The 25,584-nt window shown below is 34.6% G+C and overlaps 1 protein-coding gene and 1 non-coding gene across 3 annotated transcripts; one reads left to right on the top strand and one right to left on the bottom strand.

The window, feature by feature from the left end:
* Nucleotides 1–5,478: 5,478 nt before the first annotated feature.
* LOC134233751 (sodium-dependent multivitamin transporter-like) lies at nt 5,479–22,806 on the top strand. Of its 2 annotated transcripts, XM_062715751.1 has the most exons (16): nt 5,479–5,651; nt 7,892–8,300; nt 14,389–14,454; nt 14,700–14,751; nt 14,852–14,919; nt 15,509–15,663; nt 15,942–16,082; nt 17,462–17,591; nt 18,187–18,275; nt 18,368–18,483; nt 18,667–18,734; nt 19,547–19,633; nt 20,019–20,236; nt 20,439–20,536; nt 20,803–20,924; nt 21,494–22,806. In XM_062715751.1, the coding sequence occupies exons 2-16, from the start codon at nt 7,929–7,931 to the stop codon at nt 21,656–21,658; spliced, it is 1,947 nt and encodes a 648-aa protein (XP_062571735.1). In that variant the 5' UTR covers nt 5,479–5,651; nt 7,892–7,928; the 3' UTR covers nt 21,659–22,806. The 2 variants fall into 2 exon arrangements, with proteins under 2 accessions (XP_062571735.1, XP_062571734.1); XM_062715750.1 differs by lacking the exon at nt 5,479–5,651 and having other exon boundaries at nt 7,656–8,300.
* Nucleotides 22,807–25,370: 2,564 nt separating this feature from the next.
* Nucleotides 25,371–25,443, bottom strand: Trnak-cuu (transfer RNA lysine (anticodon CUU)). The gene has a single exon. It is a non-coding gene; the product is annotated as a tRNA-Lys (tRNA).
* Between the last annotated feature and the right edge of the window lie 141 nt (nt 25,444–25,584).

The raw sequence follows: 25,584 nt of genomic DNA, 5'->3' as shown, positions 1-25,584 counted from the left end.
AGTTTTTCTGGTCCAGTGGTTTTTGAGAAGAAGATTTTAAAAGTTTTTTCATATATATATAAAATTTTGATTCCCTAGCGTGGTCCTGCCCAACCCCCCAGGGGTCATGATATGAACAATTTAGAATCAATGCTACCCAAGGGTGCTTTCACATAAGTTTTAGTTTTTCTGGTCCAGTGGTTTTTGAGAAGTTAAAAAAAAAATTCCAATATTTTTCTATGTAAAATTTGATTCCCTATTGTGGCCCCACCCAACCCCCAGGGGTCATGGTTTGAACAATTTAAAATCTACACTATCCCAGGATGCTTCCACATAAGTTTCAGCTTTTTGGGCCCAGTGGTTCTTGAGAAGAAGATTTTAAAAATCTTTTTTCCTATATATTTCTATGTAAAACTTTGATTCCCTATTGTAGCCCCACCCAACACCCGAGGGTCATGATTTGAACAATTTGGAATCTACACTACCCCGGGATGCTTCCACATAAGCTTCAGCTTTACTGGCTCAGTGTTTCTTGATAAGAAGAATTTTTTTAAAGACACCACCCTATTTTTGTCTTTTCTTGATTATTCCCCCTAATGACAGGACTTGGCACTTTACTTTAACTCTATTTACTCTCCTTCATGCAAGGATGCTTTGTACTAAGTTTGGTTAAAATTAGCCCAGTGGTTCTTGAGAAGAAGTCAAAAATGTGAAAAGTTTACAGATGGATGGACAGACAGACGGACGACAGAAAAAATGTGATCAGAAAAGCTCATTTGAGCCTTTGCCTAGGTGAGCTAAAAAGTACATCACTATGAACTATAAGGTCCTGAGATGCATCAACTGACAAGATTTGATAATCCTAGTCCTTATAATGGGTAAAATATCTTTTTTAACAAATCATCAATTTAACTCAACTATGAAGTAGATTTGGATATATGGCCTTTATTAAAAACTAGAGGTACTGTGAGCATTGAGCTCACTAAATGATACCCCCCCTCCCGCCTCCCATGTGGTTATAATGGCAAAGTCCATGTTTTGCTGTGGCCGGGAAACACAAAATATGTGTCGGATCAAAAAATAAAATAGGAGATGCACAATTGCAATATGTAATAAAGATTCTGTGAAAGTTTCATTAAATTTCGCTCAGTGGTATAAGAGGAGTTGCGGATAAGAGATGGGTACCCCAAAGCATAACAGACAGACAGATGGACAAACGTACAGACAAACGGACAGACAGATGGACGGACATACCGATTACAGTATACCCTCCCACTTTTCAAGCTGGGGGTATAAAAACACACCACATAAATGGCCATAGATGACCTCTCGAAGCCCTCTGCTCAGAAGAGCTAATAATGGTGATATTTCATTTGATAATTTAGGTCATATTTGCTACTATGGCATAAACTATTGATTTCATTGCCTATGAACATGGCAAGAAAAACATTATCAAAATATACTTAAAAGATTAAGTATATTTATTGTCTTTCTGAAACACTCATATTCAGATGATACGTACCTTGTATAATTTTTCAATGAAAATTTTGAACTACTAGGAGTAGATTAATTTAACCATGCAACTGATCTAATGAATAACAGAGAAATCTGATGCAGGCAAATAAAACAACTTGAAAAATGCATGTACATGTATAATACATTTTATTATAAAACAAAATCATTAGATGATCTCAGCAAACAGTGATATGAACTCCATTATACAGATTCTGTTCACTTTTACATTGATTTTACATCTATACATGAATTCTCACAACAAAATGGCCAAGAACATATTTTTTGTATTTAATCATAAACTACAAGATACTGTGAGCACTGAAGTTACAACTGACCCCCCCCTTCCTACATAAAGTAATGGCAAATTGGATCTCCAGGCAGTAAATGAGATTCTGTAGAAGCTTCATCATTGAATTTCATTAAGGTATTTTATAATGATTTGTGTTAACAGAGTGAATACCTCCCCTCCTTTATATCAAAACAATGTAGTATTCTGTTCAAGTTTAAATTATACTTAATGACATAGAGGAGTGGGTATGGAGAATTGTGTGACACCAACATAACAGAAAGAATGGCTGGATCCAATGTTTTGCTATATGGGAAACCCCTAATATGTTTCTAATCAAAAAGTAAAACAGGAATGCACAATGCCAGTATGTAAAGATTTTTTCCATTGAGTTGCATTTAGTGATGTAGTAATGTAAGAGAAGTTGGAGATAAGGTATAGCTATTCCAAAATGGACAGATTAAAGGACATCCCAGTCACTGTGCAAGTCCAATATGGTGTGATGTACACCTCTGGCCAAATATTTGACAGCATTTGCTTATATATACTCTGAACATACCAGTACATATGAAATACATGTAGATCTCCTTACATATATTTAAGAATTTGTAATATCTTTAATTATTTAAATCATTTTTGAATATTAAGAATTTTGTCCAGAGACATTCTTCTGAGCTTTTTGCATCCTTGGATCTGTAGCTGAAGCTTGAAATTTCTCAGATCTACCCGAGAATGCCCAGAATTACATACACAAGGTCAAGGAGTTGGTCGGAATGCCAGCGGTGTGTTAGGAAATCATTTGATTGGTTTATTTTACACCCTATAACAAAATATAGGGCATCATATTGGAATCACTGTGTCTGCCTGTCACTTTTTATACCCTCTGCAAACGCAAAAGTTTGGGGGGGGGTATATGGGAATCACCTTGTCCGTCTGTCTGTCTAGCTGTCTGTCTGTCCGTCTGTCTGTGCAATCGTGTCTGGTCCATATCTTTCTTACAGAGGGACATTAGAATCTACTACTCCACACAAAGATTGCCCATGACCTAAGGGTGTGTCATGACCTTAACCCAAGGACATTTGGGGAAGTTCAAGGTCACTGGAAGAAAAATTTCATAATTCGTGTCCGGTCCATATCTTTCTTATAAATAAACTTGGTAGGTTCTCATTTCACACAAAGATTGCCCATAACCCAAGGGTGTGTCATGACCTTGACCCAAGGTCATTTGGGGAAGTTCAAGGTCACTGGAAGAAAAAATTCATAATTCGTGTCCAGTTTATATCTTTTTTTATGGATTAACTTGGTTGGTTCTCATTTCACACAAAGATTGCCCATGACCTAAGGGTTTGACATGACCTTGACCCAAGGTAATTTGGGGAGGTTCAAGGTCACTGGAAGAAAAATTTCATAATTCGTGTCCAGTCCATATCTTTTTTATGGATAAACTTGGTAGGTTCTCATTTCACACAAAGATTGCCCATGACCTAAGGGTTTGTCATGACCTTGACCCAAGGTCATTTTTGGAAGTTCAAGGTCATTGGAATTCAGAAGTAAAATTCATAATGTGTGTCCAGTCCATATCTTTCTTATGGATAAACTTGGTAGGTTCTCATTCCACACAAAGACTGCCCATGACCCAAGGGTGTGTCATGACCTTGACCCAAGGGCATTTGGGGAAGTTCAAGGTCACTGGAAGAAAAAATTCATAATTCTTGTCCTGTCGATATCTTTCTTATGGATAAACTTGATAGGTTGTCATTTCACACAAAGATTGCCCATGACCCAAGGGTGTGTCTTGACCCTGACCCAATGTCATTTATGGAACTTCAAGGTCACTGGAAGAAAAATTTCATAATTCATGTTTGATACATCTCTTTATTATGGAAAAACTTACTTCTGAAAAACCCAGCGGGGGTATTTTGTCCCGTTTGGACAGTTCTAGTTTGTCCAAGTTTTTTTCTGAAACTGAATATTTGTTTTTGGTCAAACTTTATTGAAGTAATATATACACTGTATCATTTGAGCTTAATTGCACACTTCAAGTGGAGAAAAACACTTACAGATTACATGTATACAAGCTTATGACCAGAAGGTAGCCATTGAGATATATAGGACCTGAAGATATCTATCACATAAGTAAGAAAGGGTTTCCTATAAATGAGATTGTGAGTGGGAAATGCATCATTATCATGGCTAGTAACTTCAAATAATACTTGCCCTGGGGGTTATTTATGGTGGAAGGATATGGCATGACCCTGAACTATAGGGTCATGTAGACAATGTCATGGTCAGAGAATTTAGAAACTGAAAAGTAATATATTGTACTCATAACAGAAATAAGTATTAACACATTCTTGTTTTACATTTAAACAAGAAGAGCCGAAGGCTTAAGTGAGCTTTTCTGATCAAAATTTGTCCATTGTCTGTCGTTGTCATTGTTGTAGTTGTTGTCATCGTCGTCGTTATCCTCGTAAACTTTTCACATTTTCATCTTCTTCTCAAGAACCACTGTGCCAATATCAACCAAACTTGCTACAAAATATCCTTGGGTAAAGGGGATTCAAGTTTGTTCGTGTGGAATCATCCTCAAGTAGTGTACGTAGGTTCAAGTTTGTTCAAATCATGATCCCCGGGGGTAGGGCGGGGCCACAATGGCCGATCAAAGTTTTACATAGGAGTATATAGGAAAAATCTGTAAAAATCTTCTTCTCAAGAACCACTGGGCCAGGAAAGATGAAACTCATGTGGAATCATCCCCAGGTAGTGTTGATTCAAATTCGTTCAAATCATGACCCCCGGGGGTAAGGCGGGGCCACAACAGCCAATGAAAGTTTTACATAGGAATATATAGGGAAATGTTTTTAAATCTTCTTCTCAAGTACTTCAAAGCTATGATTAGTGATATTTATAAGGAATCATCCTCCTTAGTGTAGATTTTAGTTTGTTCAAATCATAAACCCCCTCCCCCTTCCCCAGGGATAGGGTGGGGCCACAAAGGTCGATCAAAGTTTTACATAGAAAAATAAAGGAAAAACCTATCTTTAGACATCTTTAGTAAACCCTTTCAGTAAACTTTTCAGTTCTGACCTGATCTGTGCTTCTTCCTAGCCGATGTGCTCAGGTGAGCGATGTGGCCCCTGGGCCTCTTGTTCGTGAACACTTTATCTTTGTGTATAAATTACGCGTGACAGTTTGATCGCGAAAATATTTTTCTTGCGTACATGAGTATTCCTAAAGATGGTATAGAGCAGTTACCACAATTCAAATTTTCGCTCGCTAATAAAGAATGAGTTTATATTAGGATATATCTCGTGAAAATAAGGTGTCGCAAAAATTGAAAATTTACGTCTTTCTTTTACCCGTTCCGCCGCCCATTAGTGCCTACATGGGCGACCTGTCAATGTAAACAGAGAGAGAGAAGGGGGGGGTTATTTTTTCATTATTATCTCCTTGTGAATCAAATAGGAGTTAGCGATATTAATGTCATTTAAACTGAACAGGTTAAATTCATCCTTGACCTTTTACGTCTAGCCTTTATCTTTCACGGTCCATTCATACTGTGGCTGCTTATTACCCCAATTACTGGGAGATAATTCATACCCACGACAGTAACAGCATGTATTATACAGGATTACATGACAAAGAAGCCGTGTATAACTTAAGAGGCTTTGTTGAATAAACGGCAATAAACCCGATAGTATATGTATCCTTGTCGTAAAACACCGGGATATAGGACTACATATGTATATACTATCAAAATAAACTGATATTTCAGTGCTATCTTTTAAACATTGTCTCGTCATAAACGTGGCATAATTTGCGCGGGTGGATGTTACTTCGGTCATTTACCTTACAGGTGCAAAATTAAAAGGTGAGTGAAATACTTGTAAGTAAAGTGATTGATTATAATGGAGTGAATCAAACAGGACCAAACGATTTCTCTTAAACAGAACCTTTTAAAGGAACATCAATAGGCATGTTTTAATTAATTAAATTTTTTGGTAAATCCGACTCCTAGGGGCAAAAGTTGATGTGCCAAAGAGATAAGTTTATTATTTGCAACCGGAACTTTTAACTATAGTTACTGTAGTGGGCTTGTTTTGGTCGTCATCAATTGGAATTACATGTATATAAATAAGTTTAATTTCGTACATTTTTTCCTCTAGTAAAACAATTGAAAGTTTATGTCCAAAAAAAAAATAAATTAGATAACAGATTATTTTTTGCAACCGAACTTAATATTTTAGTACAGTATTAGGATTGTTTGTTCGTCACCATCTTTTGAAATTATATTAAAAGACCCTATCTTATATTTTTTCGGTAAACAAGATACTAGGTCAAGCTGAAATGAAATAAAATTTTAAGATATTAAACTCAATGGTATATATCTCTTTTAAAAAATTCCACTGGCCAAGGTTTCTGATCCTTTAAGGAGAGTACCCTGGTGATATAGGCAACCCTGGGCTAGTAAAGATGATCTCACTGTTACTGAAAATTGTAATATGATCGAGTTTGACTTTTCCAATTCGGTGTCCTAAAATCAGAAGCATTGTTTTAGCTTCAGCCACGTAGTTTCGATTTTGAAAGGGCCAATAAGAGAAAAAAAATGAACTTTTCTAAAAAAAAAATAATCAAGAAAAAAAATAAAACTTTCCAATCTTGAAGAAAATCCTTTTTCGGAGGGGGGAAATGTTCCAACTTTTTTTCACAATAGATTTTAAATTTATTAATACTTTACCATAACTATGCTACAACGAAACAAAAATGGGGGGGGGGGGTCCATTCAAATTTTTTTTAAAGTTAAAGGTTATGTTTGGAAAAAAGTGTGAAAAGGGGGGAACTCAGTGCCCCCCCCCCCAATACTACTTAAGGAACGAAATTCAAGTATTAATTACCCAGATAAGGAGTAAAATATGTGCATATAAAGATTAGGATGCTATAAATTTGTTTATTTCACAATGTTATCTTTGACAAGAGATTTCTAAGTAATACTGATAACTGAATTTATGAGAAGGGTTCAAATGTAAACAAAATTATAAGATATGCAATCGAGCCAAGTATTTGTCATAAATATCAATAAAACTTTTCATGTGTAAAACAAGAGAGAAAAAAATAAAAAATAACGATCGATCAAATTTATACATTAAGAATACCGTGCTCAGTGTAGACATTTATTATCAAATAAATCAAACTCATATTTTGAGGATATGTCATCAATTAAAATAAGCCTTTTTCAATTAATGTGTTCTGATAAAAAAAAAATTATCCTGGTCCCAAGTATAGACTAAAATCTAAATTAAAATTTAGGTAGTAACAAAAAATGGTTTAAAAGGGGCGAGTTTGTAGTATTACGAAGTACATGTCTTTGTGAAAGCATGGTTGTTATTATTATTAATATTAGAATTAATTTCAAAAGTTATAACTGAAATTTTGACTTAGGTCTGTTCTCAGTTTTTGGTCTTGGCCCTTGACTAATTAAAATACGCTCCTGTGTTTTAATTAATTTTTACATTATTACAATTTTCTCACAGTCATAATGATAAACCATATTTAAAACTATCCCTAATTTGCAAGACGTATGACAAATGTCATTTTTTTGAAGGCGTACTTACCAAATTGTAGCATTTTAGTTTTTATATGCCTTTAAATCAGCTTGAAAACATAGGCAAATATATTGAAGTGGGAAAGAAGTGTCCATTTGTCCATTAGATGTCAATGATGAGTGCCTATACATCTTTCTTATCCCATCAATTAGGAAAACATGATTTATTATCGTGGTATTGAAATATCTATCCTGAGGATACCTAAGGAAAGGTGAAGGCTTTTAATATTATTTACACAGGTATGCATTTGTACTTTTCGACGCGACTAACAACATTTTAACGGGGTTTCTCAACTATTGACCGTCATTTCTGTTTATTTTGTCCCTGACAGAGCTTTGGGTGTGTGACAAACACGTTATTGACTGTCAAATTTTGCTCCAGTCGTTTTGCTTGACCGATTTTTGCGGAAAATCCCCTAATTCATTCTTCAAAGGTAAACGGTGCGATTTGACATCTTTTTGCTCACTCGCATACGCACGGCTATAAGAAATTTTATGCTTTCTTACAGATAGATTTTTGAAGGAATTCACTGAAATTTACCAAAAATGGAAAGAGATTACGAATATATTTTTGAGCAACGTGAACAAGTGACGTTTGATATTGTGGATTACGTAGTTTTTGGTTTAACTCTGTTGGTTTCGGCGTCTATTGGATTATACTATGCCATCAAAGACAGGAAAAAGACGGATGAAAAAGAGTTTCTTTTGGCTGGACGATCGATGCAGACCTTTCCTGTGGCATTATCTCTCTTGTCTAGTTTCATATCCGCCATCACCCTATTGGGTACCCCGGCCGAGGTGTACACCAATAATACTATGTACTGGTGGATTTCCATCGGGTTCATCATCTCAGCCGCAGGAACCGCCCACATCTTTGTACCCGTCTTCTATCAGCTGGAAATAACCAGTGTATTTCAGGTAACTTATCTGCTTCTTTATTTGGTACCCTTTTCAATATATATTCACCTCAGAATTTTGGTCCAATGGCCTTATACATTTAAGTGGCATCTTTTTCAAAAGGCACATTTAACAAGGCCATATGTAATAAAACTTATATGTCTTGGCATTTTCGTGAAAATATTTATTTTCTCCTTTTTCAACTTTATAAAATTAGGTTTTATTTTAAAACAAATCTAAAATGCCATTAAATTAGCAATATTGTTTTCCAGTGTATTTTCCACGTTTCTATGTATAATCTTGTCGTATATTAGTTTGTCGTCTTAGACAGAGATGAATGGTGGGTTATATTTATACTCACAATTAACATATGTTAATCAACGATTCACCCAAATCAAATTTATTTTTTATTCATTAATTCATACGTGAACTGGTGATAACCATTATATATATCCTTTGAATTTTCTTAGACTCATTATTGGACAGACACGTGTGCTTACGCGAATTCTGTGTCAAACACCTTTCTTTCATAGACAATCCTTATTTCACAATATTTATATACTTACATGAGCTGTGCGGAGTCGTTCAAAAGAATAAAATGTGTAAGTAATAAATAAACAACCCTAAAACACACTCGTCAGGCGCGTAGCTGCCTATACGCAAGTACGCAAGTGCGTACACATCATTTTCCAAAAAAAAAGAAAGAAAGAAAGAGGGATAACAGAAAAGAAGGAAAAAAAGAAATAGAAAGAGAAAAAGAGGCACTACCCATGTTTCAAAGTATTTTGCGTCTTATTGTTTCGATTCAATTTTTTTTCAGCATGTCTGCACATTCAAATTTAGTCCTTTATAAAATCAATTCCAAAAACATCTTTCAACATCCTTGAGAAAAAAAATGTTGAACCAAACTGTTCAACTGTTAATCCGCGTAATCATGATTATCCGGACAAATATTTGATAAGGAAAGCGATCTAAGGGACTTTGATCGAAAGAAAAAAGTTACAAAGGTCTTGGACGACTATCCAAGATTTTTAATTTCCATAGAGGTAATGAATAAATGTCGGTAGACAATTTAAATTATGGTGAACAAAATAAATAATAATATAGCTTCTTTTACTGATGTTACCAATTTAATGAATTATATTATAATTGAAGCATTCTCGAATCGTTTCAGTCATCAAATATGAAGGTAATCAAAAGACAACAACACCCCCGTTTATATTTTGAAATATTTAAACTCCAATGATAACGACTCCAATGATAACGATATTGAAATTGCTACTCTGTTTTATCTTGATACACTTTGAAACTTTTTTCCAATACCTATATATGCGTAAATTAATTTGATAAATTATCGTTCTATTCCCAAAGTAACAATGGAAGCAGTATAACTTATATAGCAAAGTGTTTGCTCGAGAAAAGTGATATTATCGTGATTTCTTTTGCGAGAAAATGACTGAAAAATTTCGTAAAATCCAGGAGCTTCCGGGGGCTTTGCCCCTGGGCTCCCACCCGGGCTTTGCCCTGGACCCACTGGGGGCCGCAGGGCAGCCCCCAGACCCCCGACAGTTTTCTGCGTACACATCATTTCCATGCTGGCTACGCGCCTGCTCGTCTCCTTTAGTATGTACATGTAAGGTCGGCATATATTACCCCTAAATGACACAGGTGGATGTCAAAGGCTGACAATCTATTTATTATAAACACTGAAGGATTTTACTGTAGTATTGCATGTATAGAAAAGAAACGTGAACGTTTAATTTCAATAATAAAACACCCTTTTCAAAACATTTAGTTAAAATTACTTCATTTTTTTTTTATCAATATATTATAGATTTTCAAGAATCAGATACAAAATGTTTGTCCTGATACTCACGTGCTATGTATTGAAGAGATTTACATTATTTTCGATCAATCAAGTATTATCCGACATCCTGCATCAAACCTGCTGGTTGCATAAATACATGTCTCCCGAACACCTCCATCCCCACCCACCCCACCCTTTTGCTTCCTTTGAATAATTATATGGATGCCCCCCCCCCCCCCTCTCCCAATGTTTGTCGTAATAGTCGAAACATTTGTTCAAATGACTGCAACTATTGGAAGGCATTTCATGCACAGTTATGTATTACCTGCTTTAAGGTCTTTTGATATTAAAAGTCCGTTGAATGGACTAGAAAAGCTGTTTTGTTTCAACGAACCCAAAATCATGTAGAACTTGGACTCCACGATCGGGTGCGGAAAAATATTTATTTATTTATCCATAAAATGTCAAAACTAGCAAATGCTCATCTCACGATTTGAAAACCAGTAATGATAATTTATAGGGCATTAGTTTATATGGTCATCAGATTGGTCAGAATTTATAGCCCTATATAACTCTAATCCTAAACGCTAACCCTAACTCTTACCCTAACCCTTACAGCTTAACCCTTACTCTTATTCTAACCCAAAGCTTACCCTTACCCTAACCCTAATGCTTACCCTAGCCCAAGCTCTAACTCGCTGTAACCCTAGCCCTAATCCTCGAAGCTTAAGTGCTTAACCCTTACTCTTATTTTAATCGTAATCTCAAGCTTACCGTAACCCTAAAGTCCCTAATACTAAGGTACCCTAGGCCCTAACCCTTGTAGCTTAACCCGTACTCTTATTTTAACCGTAACCTTTAAGCTTACCCTAACCCTAATACTAACCCTAACACTTACTGTAACCCTAACCCTTGTACCCTGTTCAGTAAATACAATGTACATGAATTTGCAATCTTCTTTTATAACGTACTCGGTTATAGAGTATTTCCGGATGTAAAGTAGCCATTCAAAAGTCCTGGTAAAGTGTTTGTAAACATGCTGCATTGGAAAAAAAAACAACGAAAAGTAAATAAACGAACTCGCTTAGTTCATGTAAATACATACATGTACATTGTATATATGTAAGATGGACTCTGAGATATCTTGGAAATTCGTCATATTTGTATTCAACTGTATTTTTTGAATATCAAAAAATGTATGAAAAATGTTGGTTGCTCCTAGTACGAAAAAGATAACAGTCTTTTATAGAAGCTACAATGTATTATAATTTCAAGAACGAATTCACTATGTACCCATCTTTAACCGATCAGGTATTGCATTGCATTACATTTTAGGGAAAATAAAGAATACTGATTGACCTGTACATCTCACATGCGTTATATTCCTGCAGATTTTATACCGACTTATTAAAAGGACACACGAGACCTAGAGCAAGCCGAAAAACTAAACCCTTTTTCGAGGCTCAAAAGCAAACAAATATGATATGAAATACCAGGTATAGTTCTATAAATTACCACCGTTCTCAGATTTTATGCACTCTGATTGCATACATGTACCCCAACTTACTTTAGAAGAAAATAGAGACGTTTATTTGTACACTTTGGGTTGAAAACCACCTGCATTTTTATGCACCAGACTGTTCCTCCGATAGCTCGTCTAGACGTGTTTGAATTACCGGTACACTACTGTTCGGAAATTCATCTCAGTGCAACTGCTTAATATACAACAAACTCTTTAAGATGAGAAAGTCATGAAAGTGCTAGGGACACGACGATTAGGGCCATTATCTGCGTCACAAACGGGTTATTCCCCACAAAAAGTTTTTCCTGTCTGTGCCTGATGTTTCGAATAACATTACCTTTCTGCCAGAAAGTAACCTTTTTCACCAGAAAGTATGCCACCACCACCCATTTAATGTTTTGAGGGCCAAAATATTTTCCCATTTTCAACTTTGTTGCAAACCCTCAAGATGAGAAAGAAGAGCATTTTATAAGTATATTAGATCTTTTCATCTGACGAACATTAGACTGCAACAAAACATTTAGATGTATAGGACCAAAGCGAGCGTGACATGTTAGTGAGTTTATCCAAAAAAACTAGATTGATAAAGGACAAAAGGTGCTCAAAACGTTATGTCATAGAAGTCTATTTGCTTATTTATCTTTTGTTTAAACGTTCCACTTGAGAATTTTTCACTCATATGGAGACGCCACCATTTGCGGGTGGAGGGCTGCAAATTAATATTGAGCAGACAGGTATTTTCGTATCGGCACCTACTGGGAAATGGAACCTTTGTTTATATGGTTTCATCCGACCGACTGTTTTCCATGCCCCCTTGTGGGATTTTATTTGAACCCTCGACGTAATTAACAGTCAACTCCTTACTTCACGATTCAAGAGAAGACACTTGAACCACTGCGCAACGCGGGCGACAAATAGAAGTACAAACTTTTATTACTCAATCCCCCCTTCAATTTTTTCCTTAAATCGTAAGTCTATCCATTTTAAAATATGAATTGTTAGCCAATGCCAAGTATGAAAAAATAATTGACACAATTATTCAAGGTCTATAAAAATGATTAATCCCTTCTTTTACTGTTCAAGGGAATCCTTACAAATCGGTACGTGTAAACTACACGGCCTCTTATAATTTTTTATTAATTTATGCATAGTCTTAAAATGTCATTAAAGAATATGTCTAATTTTTTCCCTCTACTCATACAATATTTATTCAGTAGATTAAAATTTTGTCGCTTTATTAAATACACGAATCACTGTTTTATTTAGACATCATCTCAAAGTGGATTTTTTTACGCCAATATCGATGTGTCTGGTGAATAATATGGTAGCAAAATAAATACAACAGGTACATTCACCTTGACCAGGCATTTTCCATTCATATGTGGATTAATTTTTTATAACACTATTGTTGAGATGAATTTTCATTTTGAAAAAAAAAATCTAGCTGTAATACTCTTTACTGTTGCAAAAGTTATGTATACATGTGTACGATGCGGAAGGATTTGATCTAATTTTTGGAAATGCGGTAGCTAGACCTTCATAGATCAGTAAATCTCCCAAACTTTTGCAAAAGATCTCAATCTAGAATTCCGTACCCGGATGAATTTTGGCGCATGTGAACGTAGATAAGCAAGATTTGTATTCGAGTACTAGTATTTTTCGTCCAAAATAAACATAACAACCTAGTTAGACTAGGTGCAAATGGCCCTTTTACATGAGTAAATTTACAAAATTTATTCACGCTTGCAGATTTATTTGTATTTGCAGAATGCATAGCAAAATTTATTCACGTTTGCAGAACGAGTAGCAAAAGTTACTCGCGTTTGCAGGTCAAGTAGCATTATTTACTAAATTTAGCAGATATTAAAATTGTATACTGACAAACTTTACATCCTTGAATGGAAAAACATGCATGTAGTGATATATGCAGATGGAAATTCAAATACTGTATGCATAAAATTGTCTGACCGATCTTAATAGATTTATCTTTGAGTTTAATGATGCTATAGCAGGCGAGTTGCATAGCTTTATAATGAAGACAGCATTTGTATAATATTTTTGGTATGACTTTATTTTTTTATAATACATGGAAATGTAACAGATTTCAATTTACAGGACACGTTTTCTTCTCAGAAATCCTATATCTGCAAACTTAAGTCAATTTAAAAATATTTCAGTATTCATGAAAAATTCATACAGATAACCATTGTTAAAGTCTCACGAGATTTATTCATTTGAATGGTTTTGTAAAATTTTGCTGCATATAACTGGTTTTGCTTCTTCTGCGTATCACTATATGATGCTAATAAATTTGCGTAATAAATTTACACTGGGATTTTCATTTTTTGCTAAAGTATGGAAATTCCAGTGTAAACCCCCTCCCCCAACATTTACATATCATAACAATGTATTTCGTATGAATTCAAATGGAAACAAAGCAATAAACTATAATTAAAGAGTTGCAAATGTAACCATATGATTATTATTTAATTAATCGTTTGTTAATTTCAATTTTTAACGAACGTGTCAATCATGTGCTATGATTTTCAGTGTACATGTACGAAGTTTAAAATCACTTTCCAATTTGTACATATAAATTGATAGCATATAGCGTATATTAATGAAAGTGAAAAAATTCGGACGTTATATTTTTACCTTAAAAAACAAACAACAAAAACAAAGAAACAAAAAAATCAGCTTTATTTGTAAGTATATGTACGATATAAGTATATTAATGTATATATATTTTATATGTCGGATTTTTATTTTCAATTTTACAGTATATAGAACTGCGCTTTGGCCACATTTGTCGCGTGGTTGGTTCCATCATCTACCTCCTTTGGATGGTAAGCTAAATATATGATACAGTTGCTGAAGACAATCGCAATTTTTGTCATTATTTTCCAATTCATATTTTCATAGGTCACTGTTTAAGGAGCAAGTCACAGATTCGATTCTGATGGAAGTGCACTTTAAGAAAATATAAGAAAAATTCAGACTATACTCCGGAACTTCAGTATTAAGATGTCATAAAAATAATACTCAATGATTATTAGTCTTGTTTACTTTTCTTTCAATGATTCTTTTCCAGTTGCTTTATATGTCAGTTGTGCTGTATGGTCCATCCTTAGCCCTGAATGCAGGTGAGTGAATCCCAAAAGCATACGCATAATGATATTGGTCATGTTTTAATTTTGAGCTAGTAAAAAAAATCGATGCTATATTTTTTCATATTAATTTCAGTGACAGGATTGTCATTATGGGGTTCCATAATTGCGGTCGGACTCGTCTGTATTTTCTACACGACCCTAGTAAGTCTTTTAAAGTGCATTAGGTTTAATTTGCATTAAGTAAAAAATATGTGTTTTTGAAACACTTATGCCCCCGTATCACAATGGCAGCTCAAAAACGAGGTAACAGTTTTTCATTAACACGTAAATGTCCTAGGTCATGATCATGGGGTAAAAAATGTTGGCATCCAATGATTGGTTGTGAAATAAGAAAGATCAAGAGCCAATCATTCAAAATATGCCCAAGGTTAAAATTATAACAGTATGCATCATAATCGTAAGTCGAGGTCATGAGGTCAAAAATCTTGATATTCGAAAAAAAGTCAGAAGAAAAATACACATTTGAAACAAGAAAGCCCTATAGCTCAACCTGTCTGAAGTTATGGCCAGAGTTAAAGTTTTGTTGGAGAGCCAAGCAGGAAGACAAGCAGACCAAAAAATCTGAACTCCGATTTTACATTGCATCTTGGCAGTGACAGAGAAATAAATTTATATTTTTAAAAATTAAACGAGAATCGTAAAACCTCTGGCTATTTTCTGTAAATTATATGAAACTACTTTTTTTAGGTCGTTGTTCTGCCAAGTATGATAACTGTTTTCGCTGTTGTAGGGAGGGATGAAGGCCGTGGTGTGGACAGATTCATTCCAAATGTTGGTTATGTTTGCTGGGATGTTGGCCTTGTTGATTTCCGGAAGTATGAAGCTTGGCGGACTGGATGTGGCGTGGGATATTGCCGAAAGAAACCAACGGATCCTCTTCTTTGAGTCAGTATCGGAAATCATGTGATTTTCTACCTTATAGGCATTTGAAACGTGTTCAAACTTCAAGCAGTTTCTGCTACATTAACGTGAAATTTTATATCCGTTTTCTTATGCTGGGGTTGTCCTTTAAAAAAACTAATAATATTGTAATGTATATGGTTGCAATCTAAGCTTGTTTAAGCGCCTTTCAACTGGCATAAGAAATATGTTTTCAGTTTAGTTCCATATTAAAAAGAAGAAAAAACTAATAAACACATCCGTCCGTCTGTCTGTCTTTGTAGATTTGATCCGGACCCTTCAGTACGACACACCACGTGGAATGTAATCGTAGGTGGTGGATTCTTTTGGATGGCGATTTACGGAATCAACCAAGCTCAGGTTCAGCGCGCCATATCGGTTCCATCAGTGAAGCATGCCAGGACGTAAGCTATAAATAGACTTCTCATCTTCTTTAATACACGTCTATCAATCATCTTTTTCAATATGCCAAAAATATATGCTCTAAAAGTTTATCTTACTACAATCTGATGAATAACTTTAATTTTTTATTATTTGTGCGTGTTCGTGAACAATACTGCAGCATTGAAAAATACATCAAAAAGCCAATTTGTTATGAAAAAGAGTTTTTGATGGTTTTGTTTAAATTCAATTTGAATTCATGAGAATTTGAGTACAGTGATGTCCGGGTTCTGAAGGCCATTGTACTAGTATGACGCTCGTACAACCGGCTTGCAAAAATTTATTTAAGATTTAAAATATGTCGTCCTGGGAAGTACAAATGGCAAAATGGTCCTGAATTCAGTTGTGTGTTGGCCACTGTACAGTGTAACCAAACCGATCCGGCCTTGATATTGCCATCACCTCTGTTGCCTGATGAACTGCTATGGCAGTAGACACCAAGCATCCTAGAATCTAGGGCCTTTTCCATTCAATTAATAAATTCTCTGTCCTCAACCATTCCATTTTCAGAGGAGTTGATGGAACCCCATGCAGGTCCATTGTGATACCGGGGTATTCGATCAATGTTCATATGTAGAATATAAACCTATTAATACAGCTGTGTATGGTGGTTTTCATAAGGCGACTTTTGAACAAATAGTGTTCTAGCATACCTTTCCCAATCACATACTGGCGTACTTGTGGTTTTTAAATTGCCAGGGAGACCGAATTAATGAGGACATTTTATCAACTTCCTCTTCTTTTGAGACAAAAAAGAAATACCTAAGTTACCTTGCATTAACTTTAACTTTCTTATCTGCTTGTCTCTTTTTTTTATATTGATTGACTAATTGTTATCTTTGGCAAGACAGTTCCATTTTCTAACCTATTACCAAAAGTTCTTTTGGTTCCATGTCATGATGATCATTTTTCATCAGTTATCTCATTCAGTGATTAGTTGGCATTGTTGGCCAACATCATTGTGTCTCTCCTCGCCTTGGTCCATTGTCTAGTCAGAGCAATTTCTTTGTTGGTCCGCACTTCCTCTCCCACAAAGTTAGGTGGATTGAGTTTGCAAAGTGAAGGAGATAGGGCATATGTGAATTAGATGATGGTCGACCTTTTTGTGAATGATTCGTTGTTTTACTTCCTGATAAGATGGCGTTGGCAAATGTTGCAGTTCCAGATCGAATATAAAATGTTGATACTGAAGGGTATAACCGTCTGGCAAACTCACATTAAAACACGAAAAACGTATAAAAACAAAAAAAATTAAAAAATATGTTTGTACAAAAAACACTACATCTGTCAATCTAGAATCGCGTTTCTCACTTCTATTAGTTCTTCGACTTTTACGTTTCAGAGCAATATGGCTGAACTTTCCCGGCATGTTTATCATCCTGTCTCTTGTGTGTTCTGTTGGGGTCGTTATGTATGCATTTTATTCCACATGTGATCCCGTCAGTATTGGAGTTATCAAAAAAACTGACCAAGTAAGTGGATTGATATTATTTAATAAATTAAGCTATGTATACCTTGGAATCCGGATAGACCCATGTATTTCACTATCGCTTCATCGTAAAATCGAGGTTTGGGTCGATAGGGCGTTGACATGATAGTGCGATGACGATGAAGCGATGGTGCGATAACACGATGACAATAATGCTAAGGCGCGACAATTTGATATTGATGCGATGGCTCTATGAAGCGAAAGCGCGATGGTTCAATAGGGATGACACGATAAAACGTAGCTGCAGATCTGTAGCGTTATGGTTTTATAATTTTGTCTCTGACCGTTATGGTCAAAGACATATATATAAAACAATAACGCTACAGATCTGCAGCTAGATAATACGATGACGATGAAGCGATGTTCACTATAGCTCAAAAGTGCTATCACACTATCGTCATTGTATCATCGCGCCGTCACATCATCGTTATCGCGCCATTGCTTCATCATCATTGCCTAATTGCGCCATCGACCCTTTAGTTGAGTACACTTGTAGTGAACTTCTTGGTCATTTCCAGAATCATAGTATTCTGTGTTGATTTAGAATTAATAAGAATTTTTGTTTTCTTTTTTCAAAGTTGATTCCTCTCTTTACTATGGATTTGTTGGGCCATTTGCATGGATTGCCAGGATTAGTCTTGTCGTGTGTCTTCAGCGGAAGCTTAAGGTATTATTTTGTCGTTGTAAATTCATATGACAGTTTCTGAAGAGAAAAATCCTGCAATTTTTCTTGTATACCTGAATTTGCGTTCTCTATAGTACTATTTCATCTGGACTCAATGCCGTGGCCGCTGTCCTACTTGAGGATTTTGTTAAGCCATATTTTTGTAAGAAAATCTCGGGTCGTGCAGCTACCTTATTTTCCAAAGCTACAGGTAAACCATCTTAATTTTATTTTATAATAATCATATATTTAGGCCATTGAATGAAAATATTTATTGTATGCATGTATTAGTTTTATTCAATTGTGCTATTTTTTAAATAATTTTTATTCCATTTTTTTCTGAATAACATGCGATAAATAGCTATATTGACTTGGATATTTTAATGTTCCACAGTGGTGGGTTGTGGTCTAGTTTGTCTGGCGTTAGCGTATTTCGTCTCAGAGCTTGGTGCTATTCTACAGGTAATTCTTAATTTTCTTTTTTAACATTTTTATGTCAATGTACGAGAATTAATTTTTAAGTGAGTTTATCTTTCTCTCTGCAAGATTCGAATACACGGTTTACATTAAATTAAGTACATTCACTATACACTAGAAATATTTGTGGGGAACTGGCAGTTATAAAGTACATGTACTTTACTTTTTACAAAGCAAGCTTTCATAAATTTAAAAGTCATGTAAATGTAGATTTATTTGAATTCTGAACGTACCCAGTACGTTTTGCATGTAATCTTTTGCGCATGAACTTGAAAGGTGATTTTTAGATTATTTGAAAACTGATTCAGCATGAATATTTTGCCAAAAGAGCAGAATTTATGTACTCTTCACGTAAATAAAAAAATATCTATTTAAACTATAAATGAAATTTTAAATCCTAGCTAAACATTATAATAAATATGAATGTTGTTAGCTAGTCGGTATAATTGCAATGCTTGCTCAAAAACAAATACATTTGTTCGATTTTTGTGCATTCAGCATATGGCACCGATGAGCTGATATTAAAATTTTACAAAAAACAGTAACCAAATAAAAAAAAAAAATATCAAATCCTACATGTTTTAGAATCTTATATCGCTGACTACTGGTAATCACTTGTATATGTATACTCTTTTCTTATGAATCTTTAAAAACAGGTTGCTTTTTTTTTTATTTGAAGCCAATAAAAAATACCATTTTGTTAGGTATATAAAAGAAATGATATAAAAACTGACTGAACTTTGCATTTTTTTTTTCTAAATATGGGAGTTATTAAATATTTGGTTTTCTTTGTACAGTTGGCCTACGTCCTGTTCGGTATACTTGGTGGCCCACTTCTGGGTTTGTTTACCTTCGGAATGTTGTGCCCTTGGGGAAACGCATGGGTATGAAATTATACTTTAATGGAACAACTCTGAATATTTAACACACTGGCGACATCCCCGAAATTTCACGTTATAGAAGGATGCTAAAATTTGTTGAGGGAAATATTATTGCGATGATAATAAAGTAGAAAATCATGTTAATCTTTAGCAGTTTATCTGTTTTGAAAATCGAAAAATAAGGTATTTTTAAAAAGATAATTTTGAAAAATGCATGTGCCTTTTTAAATTTAATATTAGTTTGATGGACCGTTTGGAAAATATTCAGCCTTTTCCATTTGAACAATTTAGTACCTTTTTTTATTTCGTTGACCTTACTTTGTTTTTACACGAATACGAAGTTGCAAGTATGATAATTAATTTCTTACGTACAATATATTGAGAATAGGGAGGAACCGTAGGTATTTTGACATCTCTGGCATTTGTGGCGTGGATTGGTCTCGGAACTTCTCTGAATAATGTGGTGGTTACCCCTAAGTCTCCTCTGACAACCGCAGGATGCAACATGACAGCCATCAATGCGTTAAGGGGAGTGGCCACCACTCTCGCCCCAACCACTTCCGCTGTGCTTGCCAGCACCAACCCGGCAGTGGTAAAACCACCAGAGTAAGATTACTAGTATTTGGACCCCCACCACCTCAAAATATTTCTTTCAATCTCATTCAAAAGTTTTGAAATATTTTATCTTTTAAATACTAGAAAACGTAACTACAAAACAATGATTCTTAGCACTGTAAATTTTATAAAGTACTTGGGTGTTATGATATTATTTTTTAATATGAAAATGTGTCCTATTTTGTATTGGCAGGGACTACTTTCTGCTTTACCGGATGTCATATATATGGTACACAGGACTAGCGGTGATAACTGTACTTTTTGTTGGCAGCATTGTCAGTCTTATAACAGGTTTGACTAAATTTCATTCACACCCCCTCCCCTTTTCCATCATCGTTGGCCTTTAGATACAGTTAAGTCTCATTAGTCCGGACGTTCATGTTCCCAAACAATGCGTATGGATTACTAAAATTTCTTTTAACTTACTTTATTTATCGGTAGATCAACATTTTATTTCCGTTGCCCATATATCGTGTAGACTTGTAGGAGCCGTGAAATGTTCGATTTCAATTAGTTTCAATTATAACGACATAACGTTTTTTTTTGTCTATTTTCAGGCGGTCACAAAAGAATGTCACAAATAGATCCTAGAGTTATCTGTCCCTTTTTTGATGTATTTATGCCATTTTTACCCGAGTCTTTCCGTCGTAAAATGAGATGTGGAGTTAGGCATGGTGATGTAAGTATTTGATCATAATCTTTTGCATCTGAAGAAATATTTCTACGAAGAATATATTGAAATATTTTGTTTCCGAATTATTATTATCATTATTTTTTTAAATGAAAATTGAACAGGTTCATGTAGAATGCAGTACTTATCCTAGAAATTATTTAGCTTTCTCCAGAAGGGGAGAGGATTAGACATTTTGTCTGGAATCTGGATGGGGCCACGTAGTTCACTATCGAGCATTGATGGCGCGATGTGGCGACATGCGATGACGATGGTACGATAGCATGAAGGCGCGATATTGAAATCGTTTCATCGTCATCGATATCGCGCTTTCGCTTCATCTTGCTATCAAATCCTCGATATGGCATTGCCCTGACAACGTATCATTGTCATCGTGTTATCCCCAGATCGCTTATTTCTTCATCACCACACCATCATCGATCCAGATCGTCATCAATCTATCCAAACCTCGATGGAGCATGACGCGATAGTGAAACTACAAGTTTCCGTACTTTTTAGAGTGCAGCAAAAATAATATATATTTTAACTTTTCTTTCTTTTTTTTAACAAATTTTCAGGAGGAATTTATTGCACAGTTCTGTAAAACCCAGGATGAGAAGCTACAACACGAAGGAAATCATAACATGTCCATAGAAATTTCACAAATAGATCTGTCAGAAAAGAAAGAGGTTACAAATGGTTACGCGCCACATAATGATACCGACCTCTCAACCAAATTGTAATCATTTATCATATAATAATGCGACATTTAAGATTTTACAATGTTGGAAATCCATGAAGATCATCCTTATTAAGACCCTAACTACTTTTATTTGCATGCTGTAAATATAGTAGTGTATATATGCATCTATATGTAGAAAGTTTATAGAATGTTTGCTTGTCCACACTTTTAAGTACATGTAACAATATGCTTGGGACAAGCAGTAGATTTTGAGACCATATTTTAAATTGTTTATTTGAAGTAAAATGCATGGATTTTTAAAATTTTATATCATATATAAATTTCAACCAAGAAGTTTAAGCTTCCAGTTTTAAAAAAATACATGTAACTGGTAAAACTCTAAGCAGAGACATATAAAACCTTGGTTTTATATGTCTCTGCTGTAAGGGATAGGGCATCGTCATTGAAACAGTGGAATACATGTATACTGCTACACTCATCGACATCTTGTACATTCATCCCCCTTGCAATACAAATGACGGTTTTTGTATGTATATGTGCGTGTTTTGTGTTTGAGAGGGTGTGTGTGTGTGTGTTTGTTATCCATAAGACTAGTACCATTTGTTAATTGTGTACATGTACATTGTTGCATAACTTTTGGTCTTATTTCGAGAGCTTATTGAATATTTGACAGGCAAGGATTATCATTTGTGAAAACGGGCAGCCAACTTACCTGAAAAAAATTACAGTCTATTTTTAGAAAAGAATTTGGTCCAAACCAAAAAATTCTATTTCGGGGGGGGGGGGGGGAAAACGCGCCTGTTTGAACAATCAATATGTTCAAGGCTTGGTCGAATGCTGAATTTATTTTCCATTTGCCAAGAAATTCATATTTTGTTTTTTGTTTTCTCTCTTTTCCAACCTTCTTGCTCCAAGGGTACAGACTGGTACGCAGGGTTCATATAATATTATTTTGTAATTATGAAACATTAAACTTCCCTGAATATTTGGTATTGTTTCAGTGCGTATGGAAGTATACTTACCTGTACATTATGTTTTAACCTTGTATAATTTTACAGCAAGATTTAGATTTTTTTTAATGTTGGCATTATATTAATCATTTAGCTCAGCCCAAATTTTTATTTTTTTATCATAGATATTGAGTTTCCTTCAAATCGATTTTTATTGCCACAATTTTTTTTTTATACTTATACATGTTTACAATTTTGTGTGCAAAATTGTTATATGGATGAAATAAATATTGTGCTTCATACATTTTTAAATTTTGTTTATTTGTATTTTCTGCTAATTTTCAGTTAATATTATATGGGCCTATAACAGATAATGGGATAGTAATGCGATCAAAATAATTTGGTCCGAGCTCTGATCTTGATTATTCAGAGTTCCCATATTAATCCTTGTGCTCTGACAAAGAATATTCAAGATAAGTCATAATTAGCATCTCTAGATCTCTTGACACAACTCGGCCGCAATAGTACTGAATTTATTGAATAATACCTCAATGTTTTTAAAAAGAGCAACATTCTGATGAAAAATGATCCAACTTATCTGTCAAAAAGATTATGGTTATCATATGACAGAGTCGAGCACCTCTCTCTCTCTCTCTCTCTCAGTGTTTTTTTTCTGTTTAGTCAACCTTTCCTTTCTTATATATTATTTTAATGTACTTAAAAGTAATTTTAAATCACCCCTTTCAAATCAAAGTAAAAGAATCGAATATTTTGAGGACCTATAGAAATAAAGCCGCTATATCTACATGATCTGTTCTTTATCAAGAAAAAGTATAACATTTATACAGAATACGACTAAATTCTTTTCAAGAGAAGATCCCACTCCCTCTGAAAATAAAAAAAAGCTTTTTGTGTAACAAAAGCTTTTACATTTCGTTCAAAGAAAACTCCACAGCGCCAATTAGTATTTATCATTATTCAATTTACACCAAAATACAAAAATAAACAAAAATCGCTTAGCTTTATGCAAAATAATCATCAGTACAGCAGGTGTCTATTGCATCGTTGAGGAATTTTGGAAAATCACGGTAAAAACTATGCTTCTGGTCAATTGCACTGTCGCCATTAGTTATATGATAGATGTGTTGACCTAACTCTGTCCTTTTTCCCGCCACGCAGTGTGTGTATAATTTACCGGGTGGCAGTAAATACAAAATTTAACTTGTAAATTTTGTATTTACTGCCACCCGGTAAATTCAAAATTTACAACATAACAGTATACCAGTTATGAGAGGGGACATAAAGCTAACTAGAAGAATATTCAGTATGACCAAAAATTCTGAAGAGCTAAAGGTTTGCAGAATTTTTTCACATTATTTACCATGAGGAGGAATTAACTACATATACGTACATTAAGGAGACAGGTGATCAAATCGGAATCAACGACGAAAAACGTCATCTATATGTACGGAGTTGTGGACAGTTTCGTTTTCATTGGGTTCATTCTGATTTTATGAATACTCAGATATTCTTCAACATGTCCATATGAGAGTCGACAAACTGCATTATAGAGAATAGGCAAAGACAACACCGATTGTATGAACTACTTAATTGTAAGCAGCTAGTAAGGGTTCTTTTTAGTTAAATTTGCAAGACTGAGAGAATATACTTACATTTTTTTTTCAAGAAACGGACAATTTAATATCAGTGTACTGATATGATAATTAACTGTTACATGTGTATATTGACCATTTACAAAATATAGAATACATTTCGACTGTAGTCTGTGCCACTAATGTGTGGTGTAATCAACTGACACCTCATCATATCTCGTTTAGCATCAATATGCAATGCTTCCGCCAACACAGCGGGTGCAATGTTGGGAAACTTTTAGCTTTGATAAACTTGAACAGTTTTGAGTGATATTGTCTTATATAGAGTTCAGAACTTTGCGGCAAAATTATGTGACAGAAATTTATAAAAATGTTTAAGAGTTATGTAACTCTTCTCGGCTGCTGTCATGGTGGATACGATGGATGTATCGGCCAGTATAAACTCTGACCTTGATTCCAACCAAACACAGTGTCGAGTTACAGAAGGTCCAACCACTATTCGTGAGAGGGGTCTGTTTAGCTGACATGGAAGAAATCTGGTAAGAACAATGAAGATGAATATTGAAATATTGCTATAATTTAATGTGTTCTTCAAGGTCTACTCCTATTCAGGGGTGTTTACACATGCAGAGAAAAATTTAAGGTACATCTTCCATGATTTCGAAGACACTTAACGTCTCATCAAATCGCGAGAAGAACTGTTACAACTTCAAAATGTAAGTCAATTTATTAATAATCTCATGCATTGTAGCTAATATCATATTGGGATTGAATGCCTTCATTTAAGGATGTAGAAAATATTATATTTTCTTCAAATTATATTTTTAGCTCACCTGGACCGCTTCAGACAAATTTTCACGAGATGGGAGATGTGGGAATCGAGTGTTGTAAGAAAAATCTAATTGTTTGTGTATTCTAGTCAGCTTTCCTGTAAGTATTATTGTAACACCTTGAAATAATACACTGAAAACAACTTACACATTTCATTTTTTTTCGGGGGGGGCTGCAATATGTAGTGTGAAAAAATGATTTCTGAAAGTTTGAAAAGGGAATGCAATAGTTCTTCATTATTAAACAAAATGATGCTGTTTTTTTAATTAAGTTTCAAAAAATGTTACGAAAAAGGTTTTGTCAAATTGTTCGATTCTCATTTTCTGGTCTGTATAAATGCAAAAATATCAAAAGAATTCGCCCAACGTGGGGCTCGAACCCACGACCCCGAGATTAAGAGTCTCGTGCTCTACCGACTGAGCTAGCCGGGCTTATATATACCTCTAAAACTTAAACAAAATGGAAAATTAAAAAATATGTGTGCCGGTTTTAAATTAAATTAATTTTTATATGTAAATTATTATGTTGTGATATATTTTATTGTATATTTTCTGCCATCTCTTTAAATGGTT

Source organism: Saccostrea cucullata, unplaced genomic scaffold (assembly GCF_032062105.1).
Source record: "Saccostrea cucullata isolate Sc308-1 unplaced genomic scaffold, CSIRO_AGI_Scuc_v1 ctg484, whole genome shotgun sequence".
NCBI lineage: Eukaryota > Metazoa > Mollusca > Bivalvia > Ostreida > Ostreidae > Saccostrea > Saccostrea cuccullata.
This window is presented reverse-complemented; position numbering and strand designations above follow the sequence as displayed.